Below are 18,099 nucleotides of genomic sequence, written 5' to 3' on the forward strand. Positions count from 1 at the left end.
GGCCTGAATTGGAAACAGGTGGGGATAAGAGTTAATGAAGAATACCTAAACAATCTGGAATTCGCTGATGACATTGTCTTGCTGAGTAACTCAGGGGATGAACTGCAAATCATGACCAATGAGTTAGACATACAGAGCAGTACGCTGGGTCTAAAAATTAATATACAGACAACCAAAGTAATGTTCAACAGTCTAGGAAGAGAACAGCAGTTCACAATTGTCAATGAGGTGCTGGAAGTGGTAAAGCAATTCGTCTACATAGGGCAGGTAGTGACAGCTGATCCGGATCGCAAGCCATGGAAAGGAAAATGATAGGTGTAACGTTAAGAGACCGGAAGCGGGCAGAGTGGGTAAGGGAACAAACGCGTGTTGATGACATCCTAGTCGAAATCAAGGGGAAGAAATGGGCTTGGGCAGGGCATGCACTGGAAGGCAAGATAATCGCTGGTCCTTAAGGGTAACGGAGTGGATTCCAGGAGAAGGCAAGCGTAGCAGGAAGCGGCAGATGGTTAGTTCGGCGGATGAGATTAGGAAGTTTGCAGGCATAGGGTGGGCGCAGCGAGCAAAGAACAGGAATAATTGGAGAGACATGAGAGAGGCCTTGGCCGTGCAGTGGGTGTAATGAGGCTGATGATGATGATTATTATGATGGGCTAAAAATTTATATGTCCACGAAGTCATTTGTTAAATATACTTATTAGAATAGATCGAATTCCAGATATTATTATCCATTAAACTGCGGAGCTGTACTTTTCAGACACAGCTTCTCACATTCAAAAGAAGTATTGCCTAGTATAATTTCTGTGAAAGAATTCGTCGTATTATTCAATATTTGTGTTTTCGTATGAAAGATGCTGCCAATATCTCAAACACACGAAAAAAGCTTAAATAACAGAATTCTGGTCTGCATGTGATGTTTCGTTATTTTCCGAAGGTGCCATTTTTCCGAAAGAGAAGTAGCGTTTTCCACCTAACAGAGAAAATTTTCTCAGAGTACACTCTACAAACATTACAAAAAGGAAAGGTTAGAAACAGGCTTTCTTGCATTTTGCAGCCTTTGCATTTCGGTATCCTTACCATGCAAATTCAAACCCATTTTTTTATTGGCGTTTGTTATTGGAACCTATCCTTCATCCCAAGTTAAGTAAAGTTGCGTAGAAGGCGAAAACATGTACGACACATTGGTGGTGGTTTGTACAAATTTCAGTGAGGCAGGTTTCTTAGAAAGAATATTACAGATATGAAATAAAGAACGTATAAGCTGACAGAGTCAGAATTCCATTATTATCCGTGTTAAAACCTATTTGGTTGAATGATCAGCGTATTCTTAAAAGCTTTAGTAACCAACTGCGAATCCTTCTGGGCCCACTCTTTGCTGTTCCGTTACGAGCCGGACACATGAATCGGCTTGTTGCTAGTCAACATGTACAATACCCTTTCTTCTAAAATATCCTGTTTATTGTATGATATTTTCCTGTAGATACGTTATTGCAGCTACTTTAAGACGCTATTGCGCTCGCAAGACTAGCCGCTATCGTTAGAACCATAAGGAATTCAGCGGTTTTCTTTCGCATCTTCAGCATCTTACTTTTATTTATTTTGACGATCTTGCTCTGTTTCTTTTTTAATTTTTCTCATATCCGTAAATTTGCCGTCCGTCAAACAGTTTGCTATGGTCCTCACAAGTCAAGCCAAACAGCTGCAAAGGAAAGCTATTTGTTATGACACAAGAGACCGAAGACGCAACCACGCCTATCCAGGACATTCATTATACTTATTGAGCTAATTAGACTAGCTAGTAGATCGTAAGGTAGCGACTGCACCAAGTTTGGTCTCATCCCCGGACGTGGATAAATTTTTTTTAAATGCGACGTTTTCCGTGAGCTGCAAAGCTTTTCTTGGCAGCCGCATGGCAAGCTTCTTTAGTTGCTAATGGGTATTTACTTCCTTATTTCAAACATACTGCACGTTGGCGCACTCCTGTGCATTAGGATAAGATTCCTTATGTGTTCTTTTGTTAAATTCAGAACTGCACGTAAAAAAAAAAAACTCTTCTTTGATGTCAAATCTATTATCGAATTATGAATCGAAGATTTTAAAAACTCCCAGTTTTCTACCCACTTCTATGAGTAAAAGGAGCGCTCAGAGATATGTTTTGTACAGATAGGTGCTTAAATATTTGCATCGTACAACTTAGAAAGAAGGCCTCTGCTCAACAGAAGGAAGGCAGTTGTTCGTCTCTAATAGACGACCTTGTTTTTAAGCCCTTTAATTTTTGTTAAAGCTGTGGACATTTCTTAAGAATTGAGCGTAACGCTTATGTTAGGAAAGGCAGTAAAATTGGTTGCAACACACTGTGTTAACAAAAACACAATGGCAATCCTATCATAATCACAACCGCACTTATGCAGTACGCAAGAAATAATTAGTAGCTTAAGCAACGTAGTAATGAAATCAATTAAAACACTTTACAGAGAGCGAAAGGCTTATTGGAGCTAAGGTTTTTAATGTTGTTTTGCTCATAGCCGCTGGCATGCCGCATGATTACTTTGTGGTGTCAGGTGACACGAGGTGTATTTCGGTTGATCACAGCCAGGCGCAACTGCTTCTTCTTGGCTGAAGATTATTGTAGATGTTTTTCGCGTGTTATCTTGAAATTTGTTTACCGGATTTAAACTGGACACGCCCGAGAGAAGATGTGTTTTAATTCTTCAGCAACAACAAAGCACGTTATTTGCTATCTCGGGCGCCAAATTGTCTGGTGCTTTGTGGACAAAATTGTGCCCAATAATGAGTTTCGGTCAAAACAGTTTTGCTGATATCCTGGCCGTTGGACTGCTATCACCACCAGTGGACAGTATAAAACCCTGCATCGGCTAATGTAAAAAAAAGAATATAGTGTAATGACTGATAACAAGGCCACCTTTTCTGAAACAGACGAACAAATCGTTGTGAACACACAGCTTTATGTTACCAAAAGAAGTCGAATATAAATCTTCGCCTTTCAAAAAAGAAATACATACCTTAGGGACAAAATAAAGTTCAGTCTGCAGGGCAATGAGGACAAAAAAGGATCAGTAACGCAAATACTAAAATTATGAGTGGTAAACGTCAAACACAAAACAGTCAGATTCAAAGTAGTGATCAATACAGAGTGATCGAAGAGATATGCACTTGGTTTGATATGAAGGGTGTAACATCCAAACTTTACTCAGTTATGAGGGACACCGTAATGTAAGGCTCTGGAGAATTTCGATCCACTGGGATCCTTTACGTGCACAGAAATAGCTCAGTACACGGGCCTTTAGCAGTACGCCTCCATGGAAATGGGACCGCCGCGCCCGTCATCGAGCCCCATGCATCGAGACAGCAGGGGAGCACCAAAACCACTGAGCCACCGCAGAAGATCGTTAGGGCGCAAGGCAATAAACTGTTACAAACACATATAGTGAGAATTCAGCACATCCGCTTCAAATTACTCTGGTTAGACATTATACAAAACGGCAGCACACCTGGAACGACGTGATCTTGCGCATATAAAGCAATGTACGCCAATTCACCTGCTTTTATTTGCTTGGCGGCAAGTGCACGCTACGAGTGTCTACTGAATCCGCGGTGTGAACTTATAGCCAGCAATGCGAAAAATGGTGCTGGTTGGCTGCACTTGTTTTTTAACTTGATTAGAATAATTCTATTTGTCCGTGATGCTGCCGTTCTTGAGCATCGGCTCTTTCTGAAGGTCTGTCCCCATGTACACTTCTCGTTAGTGCAGTGGTACACAGAACCCTTGTCTTGGGGTAACTCCAGTGACTTGCTGCAATTCACCGCATTCTTGCGCAGCTGCTTGCCAAGAACAACCTGCCCCTTTTTGAGGTGATCGGAAAAGTCTCTCTCTGTACATCTCGGCAGCGCGGCACATCGAGGGCTTTGTGGATCTCTAAGGGTCGCCAGCGGTTAAGGTTGAGTGCTCTCTGAGTTGTACGGCGAGCGCTCATCGCTAACGGGGAGGTGGTTATGAGGATGGCTGGTGGCGCAGTGGACGTGGTGAGAAGACCGGGGTTCTTAAAAAACCAAGGTTGTGGTCGTACTTAAACACGGAGGATATCTAGTTGTCGAGCTCATCGCCGCGGATTCTCTCGAAGAAGCGATCATCCAGTGCCATGAAATTCAGGTGCGTCTCGAGGGGTAGGTAAAGGCACATTTAGACGGGAACTGTGGGTGTAGTGGAATCCTCCAGGATTGCTTTAAATGAATACACAAGCTTGGTAAGGAGGCCACTCAGGGACTTTCGGAGATATCTGAGGTGGTCGATAAGAGTGTGCGAATGGGCCAGAGGCTGAGCTTCAATGAGTTTCAAGCTGAGAAAGCATTGCAGAAGAAGGAGGAAGACGGAATCAGCTATCTGGCTATTGCAAATCCTGGGAGCTAAATCTCAAACTTCTTAAAGATCGCCATGAGGCAGCAGTTTCTCTTTAAATTGTGCAGTTTGTCCGGCTACTAAAAGAGAATTTATTGTTGAGAAAAATAAATATATATATTTGTGCCATTTGATAATCTTATTCACCGAAATTTACAAATACCATCGTTTCTTAAGAGAATGGAGTTGTAAATAAACTCTGGAATCCGCCCCAAAATCTCGGTGTTGACGCCGGAACTTCACCTTCGAAAATTTCCGGTGATGGCAGTACCTGTGTTTTGTTTGATAATCTGTGTTGGCATATAAAAGGTGCTCAATTGATGCCGGTGGTCCCTTTGTCGATAAAACCGAATACCTTATCGATGCAGGCTTACATCTACTTAACCACCCTTGCCGTTTTATATTCCGAAGAACGACGTTAAGCACAAGCTTTGTCATGGCTTTTGGCACCTATTGGTAGTCACATTCTGTACTGAACGACGAGACTTTGCTAAGAAGAGCGATGCAAGAATCTGCGGTCGTACAAGCTATTCTAAACATAATAGAATTCAAGAAAGAATAAATGGTTCCGTGTTTTTCCTCACATCTTGCAGGGTCTCTGTGACGGCTGGGATCGTGAATTTTAAGTCGAAAACGTTACTTCGTTTTCCAAAAGGTTGCAGACCTGTTGGCAGAAATGAAAAAAATTATAGATATTCCTTCTTACGGTGTGCGAAATTAAGTGCCTCGTTCGCTTTGCGAGTTTTTCTTTTGTATCATTGAAATCTCCGCTGCAGCACTGGCGTATTGACATTAGCAATTCACGGCGGATACCAAGGTTGCCGAATCGAATTCAGGCCAGAGTGGGTGCATTTCGATGGAGGCGATTTTCAAAAATGCCCGCGCGTTGCGCGTTGTTAGTACACACCAAAATATTCTGGTGATAAAATGAAGCTTTATTAATGAAAAATGGCGCCTATCACTGCCCACAAAACGAGTCGCACGCTGAACACCAAATATCAATGTACACCATAAACTTCGGTGCCTTACCACGCCTCTACCGTACAAAGCCAGGTCATGCCATACAATACCATACCGTACCTTTACTACCGTACCATTCCATGAGAAAATGAATTGTGCGATTTAAATCTCTTGCTTCATACAGTGCCCTTCTTTTTACTTTCTTCTTTTAATTACCCTCTAGTGCCTGGTGAAGAATGCGCTTAATGACAGTCCTGCGAGCACCGTTTCAAAACTCCTCTGTGACCTCACCAACCTCCTCGACGTTGGTGCCGGCGTGCCCAACACAATTCTCGACACCATCGTTGACGGCATTAAGAAAGCCTTGCGTGAGTATTGCATGGTTCCATCTCTGATCACGCAGTCATCACAAGTGGTACAGCTAATCATACCCGACAGCTTACAGAACACGGTGTGAGCAGGTTCGTTTGTGACAGATGCATACGACGTTGCGTAAAACATATTGCGTTCTTGAGGACCTTGATGGGGCGTCGTTTAGGCTTGCTGGCTGGTTGCTTTTTAAAAAAAAAAACGCTTGATGAAGCGTACGATTCCAGCTTGTCGTGACCGCCGGGGAAACACGAAAAGGGTACCGGCATCACACACGCGAAAGTGCTCGCAGCCCATGCCCAACTAGATCTGGAATGGCCTTATCTAATAAATTTCAGAGTGCTCATAAGCTGAAGAAAATTTCTCCCATTAATAGGTTTATGGGTGCCGTTTATTATTCGTTCATGTACAGTACCTACCTTAGAGCACGTACATAGATTTGCAGGAAACAATATCACGAGTTTTCAAGCTAAGTTGTGTTCTAGTTTTGTGTTATAAACATAGGCTGATTTCGATGAAAATCTCGAATATAAAACTTTCTTGTTCCTGTTATAGTAGCCTAGTAAAATTAATTTTATAAGTGGAGTGTCGTCTTTGAATCCGGCTACCCTGCTATTGTGCTTGTATGAGTTGGACCCAAAACGCGCAGGCCAAGTTTGAACAGCTACCGGTTTATGGAAGAGACAGACTGAATTCATACAGAACTCATGTTGTAGAGGCACCCATGTATCGATCATCACTCGCGTGCTGATCAGCGGTTAAGGATAACTGGCTACGACGTGCTGCAGTAAGAAAGGTTTTGAGTACGGCTATAGTTGGAAAGAAATGCCGTGCAGGGATAGTGCAACAAGCCCGTAAAACGGCGCATGCCGCCGTGGTGGCTCAGTGGTTATGGCGCTCTGCTGCTGACCCGAAAGAGGCGGGTTCGATTGCAGCTGTGGTGGAGGAATTTCAATGGAGGCAAAATTGTAGAGGCCAGTGTACTGTGCGATGTCAGTGCTTTTAATGAACCCCAGGTAGTCTAAATTTCCGTAGCCCCATACTACGGCGTCTCTCATAGCCTGAGTCGCTTTGGGACGTTAAACCCTCACAAACCGACCAAACAAAGACCAGTGAAACGGCGCAACATACCAAAGAAACGTCATCCCGGTTCCTGTGGCTAGGAAGTGGCAGCAGCTCGGCACCACTCTCCTGCATAACACGAGAATTTGCAGCACACTCGATGGTTGCGCACACGTATACATCAAAGCTAAACGAGGGAAAGAGAGGAAAAAGAAGACTCGACTGCCGGTGCTCGCCATTAAACAGCTATCCCAGAGCACTAATGCGATCCATTGAATGTCGGATGGGCATACTGTAGAACGCGCCAGCTCCTCAGAACACACAATGTAGGAACGCTTGGATGTCAAGGGACAGCTATTGCTCAAACAAGAACGTAGCATGAACGCAAGTTAATAGAAAGCACGCAACACGAATTTGAAGAAAGCTAAGCGACCACGCAAGACTAATTTAAATGTACTTCGCTCGCACTGGGTGACGCGCAGCACTTCGGTAAAAACACCACGGATTCTGAATTAGCATTGTGATGCTTTAGCTTTCTCTGCGTAATTTCCGTTGATATAATTTGTAGTATGATCTGAAACGAACTGCAGCAACTCTCCACGCATTCTGAAAAAAAGGTTCCATGTAGGCTTTTCCTGTGCGTCCTGCCTCGACCACTACGATTTTTAGAGTTAGCACACAACTTTGCGTCACGACTGCAGAACACCGCCTTTTGCTACATTTCTTGGAAGCCTAAGAGTCAATCACAAAAAAAAAACAATGCGGGGCTGGGCCTGATGTGGTCTGATAGATAGAAGACTCGGGGTTCACAATCAAGGAGAATAACCAGAAAAGATAAGTCTTCAAGACAGGTAACTTTGCTATCATTAAGCGTTCACCAACATTTCGTGTAATTCGGTTTAGTTCAGTGAAAACAGAACAAAGTTTGCATTTATCTCTCTCCCTTGAGAAGTTTTGAAAGGGAAACTGTTCTACCGCTTTTCCCGGAACAGTTCGCGATGAGGCGCTTGGAAAGCGCTGTATGCAAACCAGCAGCGTCAACGGAGAACGCTAAATAAAATGGTTACTGGGAACGTAAATCTGTTCAGCTAAAGGTTTTTAATAAGCCCTCGCACCTTCAGGCTTTCGTGTCATCAAACTGAAAAAAAAAGCGCTCACAGGCCGCGTCCTTTAAGCAATATTTCGCTGTCGTGTTCGCGTACATCATCAGTACATCGTCAGGAAACGCTACTCGGCCTACAAAGATACGCTAATACAATTTGAGAGCTTCTATATTACAGCTGAATATTTGTCTTTAACTGAATCCAATTGTCAGTGCTACTTAATGCCCACGTTACATGAAGATTTTCCGATGATTATTTTGAGAAAGCGCCCTTTGCTTGTCACAAATTCAGCACGATGTTACCTGATTTCCGCCTTCCACGGTTCTAACTCCGCCTTCTGCGCAAGAGCAAATGTTCGGGCGCGTCCGTATATAACAAATTTTCTATTGCTGTGTCAAACAGAGATGTACGCAAAATATTGTTGTATCACGTCTAAAACAACCTTTTTCATTGAGCTTGCAGCATTTAGATCCAAGAATTCTTACCCGCTAAAGAGGAACTCATCAAATAAAAGCTGCAGGTGTGGGCTTTGACAGCACGTGTCATTGCGTATTTGAAAAGATGTATGCAGAGTGCTCTTAATTGCAGATTAAGAAGCAGATTTCGCATTTGGTGAAAAGCCAGACTGTTATATATGCTGCACAGAAAAACCTGCTTGACAGAGATAAAAAAAAAAACGAACGTTGTAGGACGTTTTCTTAAAGTTGCGCTGGTCAGTTTTGCATGTGCACAGGTTCATTTGATTGCATATCTCTGATGAAATGTACTAAGTACCAGCTGCCAATGCCTGCAGTGGTAGAAGATGACGCACACAAGATCAAAAAAATAAACTGGCTAGGATGTACGCATACACACAACAAATACGCGGGATTTTCCGTTTCTTGCCACTTTCATTTGAAAAGCATAAGCTAAAAAACAAAATGTGCTCTTTCAAATCATTCGATGCGCACGTGGCTTCCCTGTCTGGGTTTAATTTCTGTGTCCTGCGTGCGTACTTTGTTCAAGACGGCGACGCAGCAGATGAGTGCAGCGCATCAAAGCAATCAGAGGAATTAAGACTGGTACAAGGGATGCTGAGAAACGCGCCTTCCTTGACGTTGTCAGTAAAATACCATGCCACCAGTGCTCCTAGGACGATTAGAGTTCGCGCTACGGTGGTTAAAACTTCTACGTGTTGACTCTCAAGCAAAACTGCGCAACTCGAGCAGCTGAGGAGCGAAGTTACTGGCATTGTGGATATTCTTAACCACTCTCCCCAAAAAGTGATTCGGAAGCACAGCTAAACGAAAGGGTTTTCAGGGACTGCAGAAGCTCGTAGGAAAAGAACGTTCCCCAAAGTAGTTCCCTAAGCTGCCCGTAAGTTAAAGCCGTAAGCTGCAGGAACTTGAGATGGCTCTGTTTAGTAGGGTGAGCAGATTAATTGACGTTGGAAGTCTTCTTTGGGCTCTCACGATTAATCTTACGGAGTATTACGGATCCACTCGCACAGACAACCTACATGGAGAGAGGCGCGCACTCCGCTACGACGTCAAAACATGGCGTACAACAGAAATCGCATGTACGGCGACTTTCACCTATATTGAAATTGTACAGGCTCTATTAACGTTCTGCAGTGACAGTAGTGTTGATACCAGTATTCTCAAGCATGTCTATGCACCGCCATGAGTCGTGAGACATATGACGCCACAATTAGTCTTTGCGTAAAGTGCTATTATCCTGGCTGATGTTGCAGCACTTGTCTAAGCAGCATAGGCGTAAGCCGCAATTTCACTTCAAATAAATCGACGCAATCAATCAACCATGAAAATGCCTGTATACGCAAAGAGCCGAGCCCGCGAACCTACTGAGAAATTCTCGGTGTCATTCTGACCTAATTTTCAAGGTTTCTATAGAATCTTATTATCTGTACTACGATTCTTAATGTGCCTGAGCAGGCAGGCATTCGATGGGACCTGATAGCTGACAGCGAAAACCAAGAAATAGGGTACAGGCTGGCAATTAGAGACTCGTTCTCTTCATACCTTAGTTATGAGTGAAGGTACCGTTCAGTAAGAATTGTAGCTCCTCACAAACCTGCACTGGCCAACCGTTGGCCCAACGCTGGGAGCACGTGCCATCGCAGGACAGTAGCCCATCTCTTAACCCTTGAACAACTGCGCCTATGAGCGTAAAGAGGAGCCAAAAATTGAGAATTACATCCTGAATATGCGGGCCCTGACCCATTGCGCTATGGCGTCATACGCTTAAGGCGGAGCTTAAGTGTCCCCTTCCATTTTGAATTCATAGGTCGCCCATAAGGCCACCCGATCATAGGAGATAAGATAGAAGTTGTTTTAGGGTGATCTTGAAGATGATATTTGTATTTTTCGCAGCCAGCTACTCAAAGGTCACTAAGACATCGACCTACTGAAAGTGGAGTCGAACTATGAGCTCATTTACAACAGAGCCTCGCGAAAACCAAAGGTCGCGTAGAAATGTCTAATGGTAATCAGGAGAACGGCTGTACATTAGCAGAAAATGTTGTTCGTCTCATACAATGGCACATCTTGAAAAACCAAGGCAGACGCAACACGATAGATATGCGGAACCAAGCCGCAGTGAAGGAACAATCAGCAAGCAGGCGATACAAGAGAGCGTTAAGACGTTTTCGCGAGGTAGTTGGTTACGAAGCTTCATGAAGTGCACACAGCGCAACCTGAGACACGCAACGCTGTGTTCGTTCTCATTCTTCTTCCCACTGTCTCGGATTGCGCTGTTCACTTCATAATAAAAGAAAGCGACCCTATTTTACAGCCAACCCACATGCCACAAAGGAGATTCATAATCGGCCAAACAGTACTGGTGGGCATATTTGCGTGAAATTGCCGTATAAAGCAACTGCAAACGATACTACTCATGAGCGAGGTTCTTGCACAAGAGAATATTTGCATTGTTGGCAGGTGTCCAGGGTGGAAAATGACGCACTAGATTCACATCGTAATGCCGCTATGTTATAACCTCTATGGCCAGATTAACTGTGTAATGTTCATTTTGAGCAGGGTAGTCATACATATATAATAATGCCTGTTTGAAGGTGTCATGAAAGGCATCGTATAAAGAATGGTTGGATATAGGCTCAACTTAGGATTACGCCCTTGGCGAATGCTATTGCTCGCTCGCCTAGGCTATGAGGATGAGGAGCTGTATTTAAAGCTCCTTCCAGGCGACACGCGAGAAAACGAATGCGTCAAAGGAACTAGCATGCCTCTTTTGGCGAATCTCAATTTCCTGCAGTCGTGCGTTCAAGCCCTTGTACAACTTTTGTTTCAACCTAAGAACCATAAACTGGGAAAAACAGAACAAATGGGAGCTTTTGCTGTACATCGAACAGCCTAGAGTGCAGTAAAGTTTCCAAATAGCGAAAAGAGGTGCCAGTTCATTAGTAACTATACTTCTGCGCTGAGAAGTGGTAATACAAAACAGAATACCTTGTTTGTGAATAGAAAATGACAGCGATACGTATGCGGCAGGTAGTCCGGCGGCGCTACCATGGGGTGTTGAAGCGTGCAACATTTTCTTATAGAGGACCTTTATTCTTGTTACCGTAATTATGCATTCATTTTGTGCACTCAAGGGGGTCTTCGCAAAGGTCAATAAGGAGCCTCGCGGCTTTCATATCCGCGATCTCACAGATAATCAGTCTTGCAAATATACCGTCATTCTTTTGTACAAACCAGAGTACGAGGGGCTCAAAGTTGTTTATCTACTTATATTCGATGTTTACAACAAAACTTCGGATGAAATTAAAGAAGGGGGGGGGGCAGGTTACGTCATGTAAGATGATAGGTATCATTTCAATTGACACGTTACAGCAGGCAATTGTGCGTAAATGCTTTGCATAGCTTTTCTTGCAAATTGGTTACTCTGGCCTGTACAACTAAACTCTGTGGCATCTCTGACACGTTTCAAAAGAGATGTTATCTTGGATGATGGAATGTCTGCGGCTTCTCTGACCCTATTAAAACTTGGATAAACATCACATCTGCAGCTTCTTAAGAGCACATTTGCTTTTAAATCATAACCGTCACGTAATCCTCCGAATCTTTTCAAGCTCGATAGCCGCTGCATAGCCTGGCGACAATGTCACGTTGCTAAATAGCATTGCTGCTTAGTCAAGGACGCTGGGCAAAGACTCAGAAAGAGCAGCATTCAGCAGGAACGTCAGGAGATTTACGAGTCAGTGCACGTTTTCCTGTGAGCTCTTTGTAGTCTTTTTAAGCGCTTGTGGCATCAGCCCGGTCCCTTTTCGGATAGCATCGGCTCGATGCTTAAAATGAATCGTGGCAACACAGTGTAAACGCGTTCGAGTGTGGTACGGCGTTAGGAGATCTAGGTGCGAACCCTTAGGTAGATAGGACTCCAAGCCTGAACTTCATCGACAGGGTCGTAAGGTACCTCCCTCTGACGGAAGTTGTAGAGCTGAGTATAGCTTTCTTGCTGGGCGAAGGTTAAATGTGTAGCCAGCTAGCTGGATGCTTTGCGTGCCGAACGATCTATGCGCCGCCGGCGACGGAAGGGTGTGCAGGACGTGGTGGAATCATTGAGTCGTGCGTGTACCAAAGGGAACGGTGCAAAGCGCGTCGTCTCTTCAAGAGCAGTGTAATAAGTTACCGGGATGTAGGGCAGGAGCCAGTCCCAGTTCTTGTGGTGAGCGTCGATGCGCGTAGAAATCATCCTGGCAATAGCCTTATATAGCCGCTGATGGAGTACATTTCTTTGCGATGATAGGAAAAGGTTTTGAGTTGACTTGGGCCACTGAACCGCATGACTTCTTGGGTAAGTGCGGATGTAAATGCTGTGCTTCGGTCAGTTAGAACAACTTCAGAGGTACCATGAAAAATGGCAATGCTAAAAATTATAAATTATCAATTCCTTCAGGGGTGCCTCATGTAAAGGGTCTCATTTCGCAACACCGAATGACGTAGTCAGTGTTGACTACAATGTACCTGTTACAAAATTATGTCGTTGGAAGTCAGCCCAACAAGTCCATGGCAGTGGAAAACGAGCGGAGGCGGATCAATGGGCCTCAGAAATCCTGCTAGCTCGAAGAGTGGCGCCGTCTGACTCTGGACTCGCGGCAAGTCTTAACATAGCGCGACATTAGCAGCAAGCCTGGTGCAGTAGTACTTCCTGAAGTCCCCCGTCAACGTCCGTGAAAACTCGAGGTGGCCTGAAGGAAGCTCATCGTGGCATGCGTGTTAGACTTCTTCGCGAAGCACCGTTGGCAGTGCGAGCAGGAACACTGTGCTCGTGGGGCAGTAGTTTTTATTGTAAATGACGTCAGGCAGCAAGCAAACGAAGGTAGCCCGCGCGTACTTTCAGCAGTTCAGCCCGTCGGAAACAAAGAACGTGGTCTTACCGCGGTCACGTTCATTCACCTTAATCTTGCAGTATCCACTCCCGACGTCAATAGATGAAAAACTAACGGGAATGTCGTACTCCGTCAGAATCATCATTTGAGAGTATCCGATTAACGCCATTAGGTTAATCTTGCTGAGCCGTCGATAGGCGACGCAAAATCTCATTGTCGTGCGCTTCTTCGCGGCCTGCAAAACTTTCGAATCCACGGGTTTCTGGTCGGCAGTATGACGTCATCCCAAAGCATTTCGTCAACCTGAATCTGAATCGCCTCACGTTCTCTCGATAGGGGCGCTTACGGGTAGGCATTTCGCTATCATCAACTCTTATGCGATGTTTCGTCACCGATGTCGCCTGACCTTAGAGGTGACCCCAAGAGAGTCATGAAAAGAAGCATGCTTTTCTGCCGTAGTTTCTGATCAGCGTTCAAATTAGAATGCCGGCCAGCATTAACTATCCTGTAAAAATGCTCTCTGCGGTCCTTGAACGCCGGCAATCGGCAGTGGGCGACGGGTCATTAACCTCATTGAAATAGGCGATGGCTATATCTTTCGGCAAATGTCGGTATTCGGAGCGAAAGTTCAGGATAAGAAGCTCAACTCGCTTGCAGTGCAGGGCAAGGACTCCCAAGAGTACCGCACATTTGGTGGCTCAACAGTACACACATGTTTTTTTCCTGTGAAGTCCTCCGACGCTTGTGGGTTGTCACATTCCACCGTAGCAAATATACTGGCGCGTGGTGGTACAACTCCGCGGTCGTCAGACACGCAAACAACTGGCCTGCCCAGCTCACTGTCGTCGGCAGGCGACGCACGGTGTGGAGAATGTCACCATGACTTCGCATAAATCGATGACCGCACCATTTCCCCGATTAAAATTAGGGCTAAAGACTAAGTCCTTGAATCACTGAGCCAACACAGCGGAGCAGCCAGTGAAGATCACACCGGTGGTGCTGACTCGGAGCGGCGTCACCACATGACCGCCAGCCGTCCGCATTTGGTGTGTAGACGTTTCTCAAGACAGTGGCAAGACTACGACTTTTAACGGCGGAATCAACGCCTGTGTCTACATGGTGATCATATGGTGGTGGTCAACGATGACACAGATTTGAGCGCAGAAGACATCACTTTCTGGAGTGCGTCGTCGAAGAGGAAGTAGAGCTTAGGGGTGTGGGATTTGTGAGAGTGGAGCATCTAGCGCCGACTGCTCTGGTCGTCGGAAGGTTGGCGGCTCGTTGGGTTGTAGGTGAAGGTGGGAGGAGGAGAATTTTCAAAATAATGTGCAGAGATATCAGCCCTACCCAGAAGTCAGCGTCCTCAGTTTTCCTGCGTGGACCAGAGGAGTCATGAAGAGACAACTGTTGACTTCGGCAAGAAAACCATCGCGGTGATATCAGCCTGAACTGGCGTCGTAGCGGTGGCGCAGAAGAGTGTGTTGGCGGTCAGGTTCTGGTCGATATCACAGGTTTGTTCACCATAGCATGATTGGGGTGCGTCTGGTAAAATCTCTAGCAATAAATACGGGCAATGGCGGAATATGTGCCGGGTTTCACCGCAGAGGAAGCACCCGTATAATTTGTTAGATGTATGCTGCACATGTGCTTTACTGACCGGTGGTCGTGCATCCTTGAGAGTAGGCGAATTCGGGAATCACTGATACAGTGCCGGAAGACCAGAGATGTAGAATGCTGGTGGTGCTGGCGTAGGGATAGCTGCGTAGCGCTTCGCTGTACCACATGGCATACGGTGCAGGCCGTGGTTGGGGTGAAAGCATTGGATGCGCCACTCCACGTAGTTCGTCACAAACGACATCTGACACCTGCACTGCTCGAACGGGTGTGCACTTTGTGTCAGCGTCGTTTTTCAAATGCGCCAGAAGAGGATGTGTATAGAGGCGACGTTAGAGGTCCTGAAATTCTTCCCCTGCTCGACTATCCTGGTGCACGGCACATCACCGTTGGTCAGGCGGGTAAGGACACGAAAATTTTCGAATGTTTTTTAACAAACTGAGAGGGGTATAATGTGCATAATCCAAGGAAGCGGCTTGCTTCTTTCACGTCATGCGGCACCAAAAAATTCACAGCGGCAAATGCTTGCTCTGTATCAGGAAGGACCTCATCCTGATTGAATACATGAACTAAAGACGTGTGCTCCTCGTAAGCTGAATGACATTTTTCGGCTTCCAGTATGAGGCCAGATCACAATTGTCCACAGAGCCGTTTCGAGGCGATGAAGCTGCTCCTCAGAATTCGGAACGAAGAGAATCATGTCATCCCGTTATACGAAACAAGAATCACACTTATGATTGAGGAAAAGCTGTCCGTAACCTCCGAAAAGTTGCTGGCGCTGCGCGAAAGCAAAATATGACGAACTGAAACTTGTATAATTTTTCTGATGCAATGAAAGACATCTCTAAGCGGTCCCTGTCAACGACCGCCACTTGCCAATATCCCGAATTCATATCAGTAGCGGAGAAATATCGGTGTCACTGAGGTGATCCCAATCATCGCCGACTCTTGGAAGGGGAGAAACACCCTTTTCTGACGTTGTTTTATCATTGATAGCCAACACAGAACCGCCTCAGCGACTCTGTAGTCGTGTCACGTCACTGTCTTTTTCGCTGTTTCCTTCACATAACTTTAGGCAGAAACAAGTACTCCAAAATACCCTCTTTAATTGCAGTGTACCGTCTTTGCTCTGTAGAAGGACAACAGGTAGTGCCCATGATATTTGGGATAGTCGAATAAAAGGGGTATCCCAGGTTGCAGCCCACATAGCGGTGCGTTTATTAGAAGAAACTCGATACGATGACTGACGATTACGTCGGAGAGTGCAGTCTGTAATCATGTATTTTATAATAAGGTGCACGCGTCCAACGCGTGCCCATAAATTAAATGCGCTACGGTAGCAGTTGAGAAAGATCTGGAGTTCTTGACCCATCTGACATAAAGCCAGATTCGCATCGTCCTTACGGTCAGTAAATGTGATATATTTGGATGGCGACGCGCTAGTTAAACTCCGCTCGCACTTGATTTAAGTGACCGCATCATGACACGCAACAGTCGTACCCTTATTTAGGTGTTGATGTTCCTGAAGTCATTTAGGAGGACATCAGCTTTCCCGTCTGCTAGAAGTAAAACTTCCCAGACAACTGCGATTTATATTTCTAGAAGCGGCACCTGTTTGCTCTCGACGACACATTCCCTTGTTTTATGGCCAAAGCACCAGCTCCCTCACTTGCTCGTCAAGAATATCGAGTGCAGCTGCCAGTATTTCGTTAGTACGCTGAAATTTTAAGTCGCAACTTGATCGACTCCGCCAGCAGATCGTTGATTGGGCCGTGCTCCTTTAGGAAGTCTACACTGAGGATAGCATCAAAGAAGCATGTGGCTAACACGACGAACGTTTTCTGAAAGGTTTTTCTTGCACCGTGACTCGCGACATGCACCTTACCATGGGCTGAATCAAATGTTCTCCAGTGGTATGCATTTGTGGACCTCCCCAAGGAACATAACCTTTAAGAGCACTGCAGCATGCCCACCAAGCCATGATTATAACTCGCCGAAACCAACTACAAGGGTCGTTACGTCGGTGCAGTCGACTTAGATCTGTAGGTCGGCAGTGGGTAGCATCGGTCTGTGACTATGTCAAGGTGTTCGATCTTGGGTTTGGCGCGTCCAAGCAGGGTTATGGCGGTGATTGGCGGCGAGATGACGGCGGAGATCTTCGGGCTGTCATATTGGCGCTAAGTCAAATAATTGCTAGTCATCTGGAGCTCTATGTGGCGTGAAGGTGGTGGAGACGATTGTACCGGGTGGGAGGTTCATCTCCCTTTCGTCGTAGAACAGCCGCACATCCAGAGGTTGCTACGTCTTAGCATACTTTACCGGAGTATGCTCCTGCAAACATTGCTGAAATCATAGCACATCAGACATCAAAATAAACCTTTATAATAGCCCATACAAGGAGCGTCCTCGGTAAGGTTTTCATTCTGGTGCAAGTTTTCGTAGTGAAATGTTCCTCAGGCAGGACAAGAATATGTTCTAAATCTAATATGTATGTATCCCACTAGAATTGACAATATTATAACCCTCGTAAAATGAAAATCAGTCAGCCGCCCAAAAAAGCTGTCAGAACGTAGCTGGGAGACGCCAAACAGAACAGCATCGACACACGATTCCTTCTTGTCCTTGGTTCCCTTCCTTGATCATGAATCATTATCGTCACATCGATAGGAACGTGAATATGGAGCCAGCTTAACGGACATATAACCTTGCCCGCGTTACTTTGAGTAGTAAGTTGCAGTATGTTTCCCATTTGTATCATTATCATGCATCATGTGCGATATGAAAGCAAGATACGAGCTTTAAGCTTGCATGCTTGGGTTTAAGAGACCGAGGGAACTGTACTAATTCTTGAAATCTCTTTCTTTCAGCGTGCTGAAAAGAACCTTCAATCTTCGTCCTCCAAAAATTCAGAGCGGGAGGTTCATCTCTGCATTTCAAGAAAACATCATCTGCGCAGGAAATTGTAAATGGTTATTTTTCAAGTATATTGATCAATGTCGATAAATAAAACTGCATCTTTGAAGTTAAAAATTAAGCGTTAAGTAAGTTCTTGCCATCGTGCAACAAGAAATTAACCACAAGATTTCAAATATGCTTTCACGTAGAGCAAGGCTTTGTGAAAGCAATGGCTCAGTTTGCATTTCGAAACGACAACTAGACAACTGAGTTTTAAGAACTAAACTTCCATTTGCTCTATGACGGCTCAATCACTTAGCTTGAGCTGA

The 18,099-nt window shown here is 45.1% G+C and overlaps 1 protein-coding gene across 1 annotated transcript in view; it reads left to right on the top strand.

The window, feature by feature from the left end:
- Positions 1-17,887, top strand: part of LOC144103498 (uncharacterized) — a 51,428-nt gene extending 33,541 nt beyond the window's left edge. The window contains exons 7-8 of the mRNA XM_077636198.1: positions 5,601-5,745; positions 17,743-17,887. Of these exons, the coding sequence (XP_077492324.1) occupies positions 5,601-5,745; positions 17,743-17,750 (153 nt within the window). The 3' untranslated portion in view covers positions 17,751-17,887. The remainder of the gene's footprint in view (positions 1-5,600; positions 5,746-17,742) is intronic.
- The last annotated feature ends 212 nt before the right edge of the window (positions 17,888-18,099 follow it).

The sequence above is a fragment of the Amblyomma americanum genome, chromosome 9, assembly GCF_052857255.1.
Source record: "Amblyomma americanum isolate KBUSLIRL-KWMA chromosome 9, ASM5285725v1, whole genome shotgun sequence".
In the NCBI taxonomy this organism is placed as follows: Eukaryota; Metazoa; Arthropoda; class Arachnida; order Ixodida; family Ixodidae; genus Amblyomma; species Amblyomma americanum.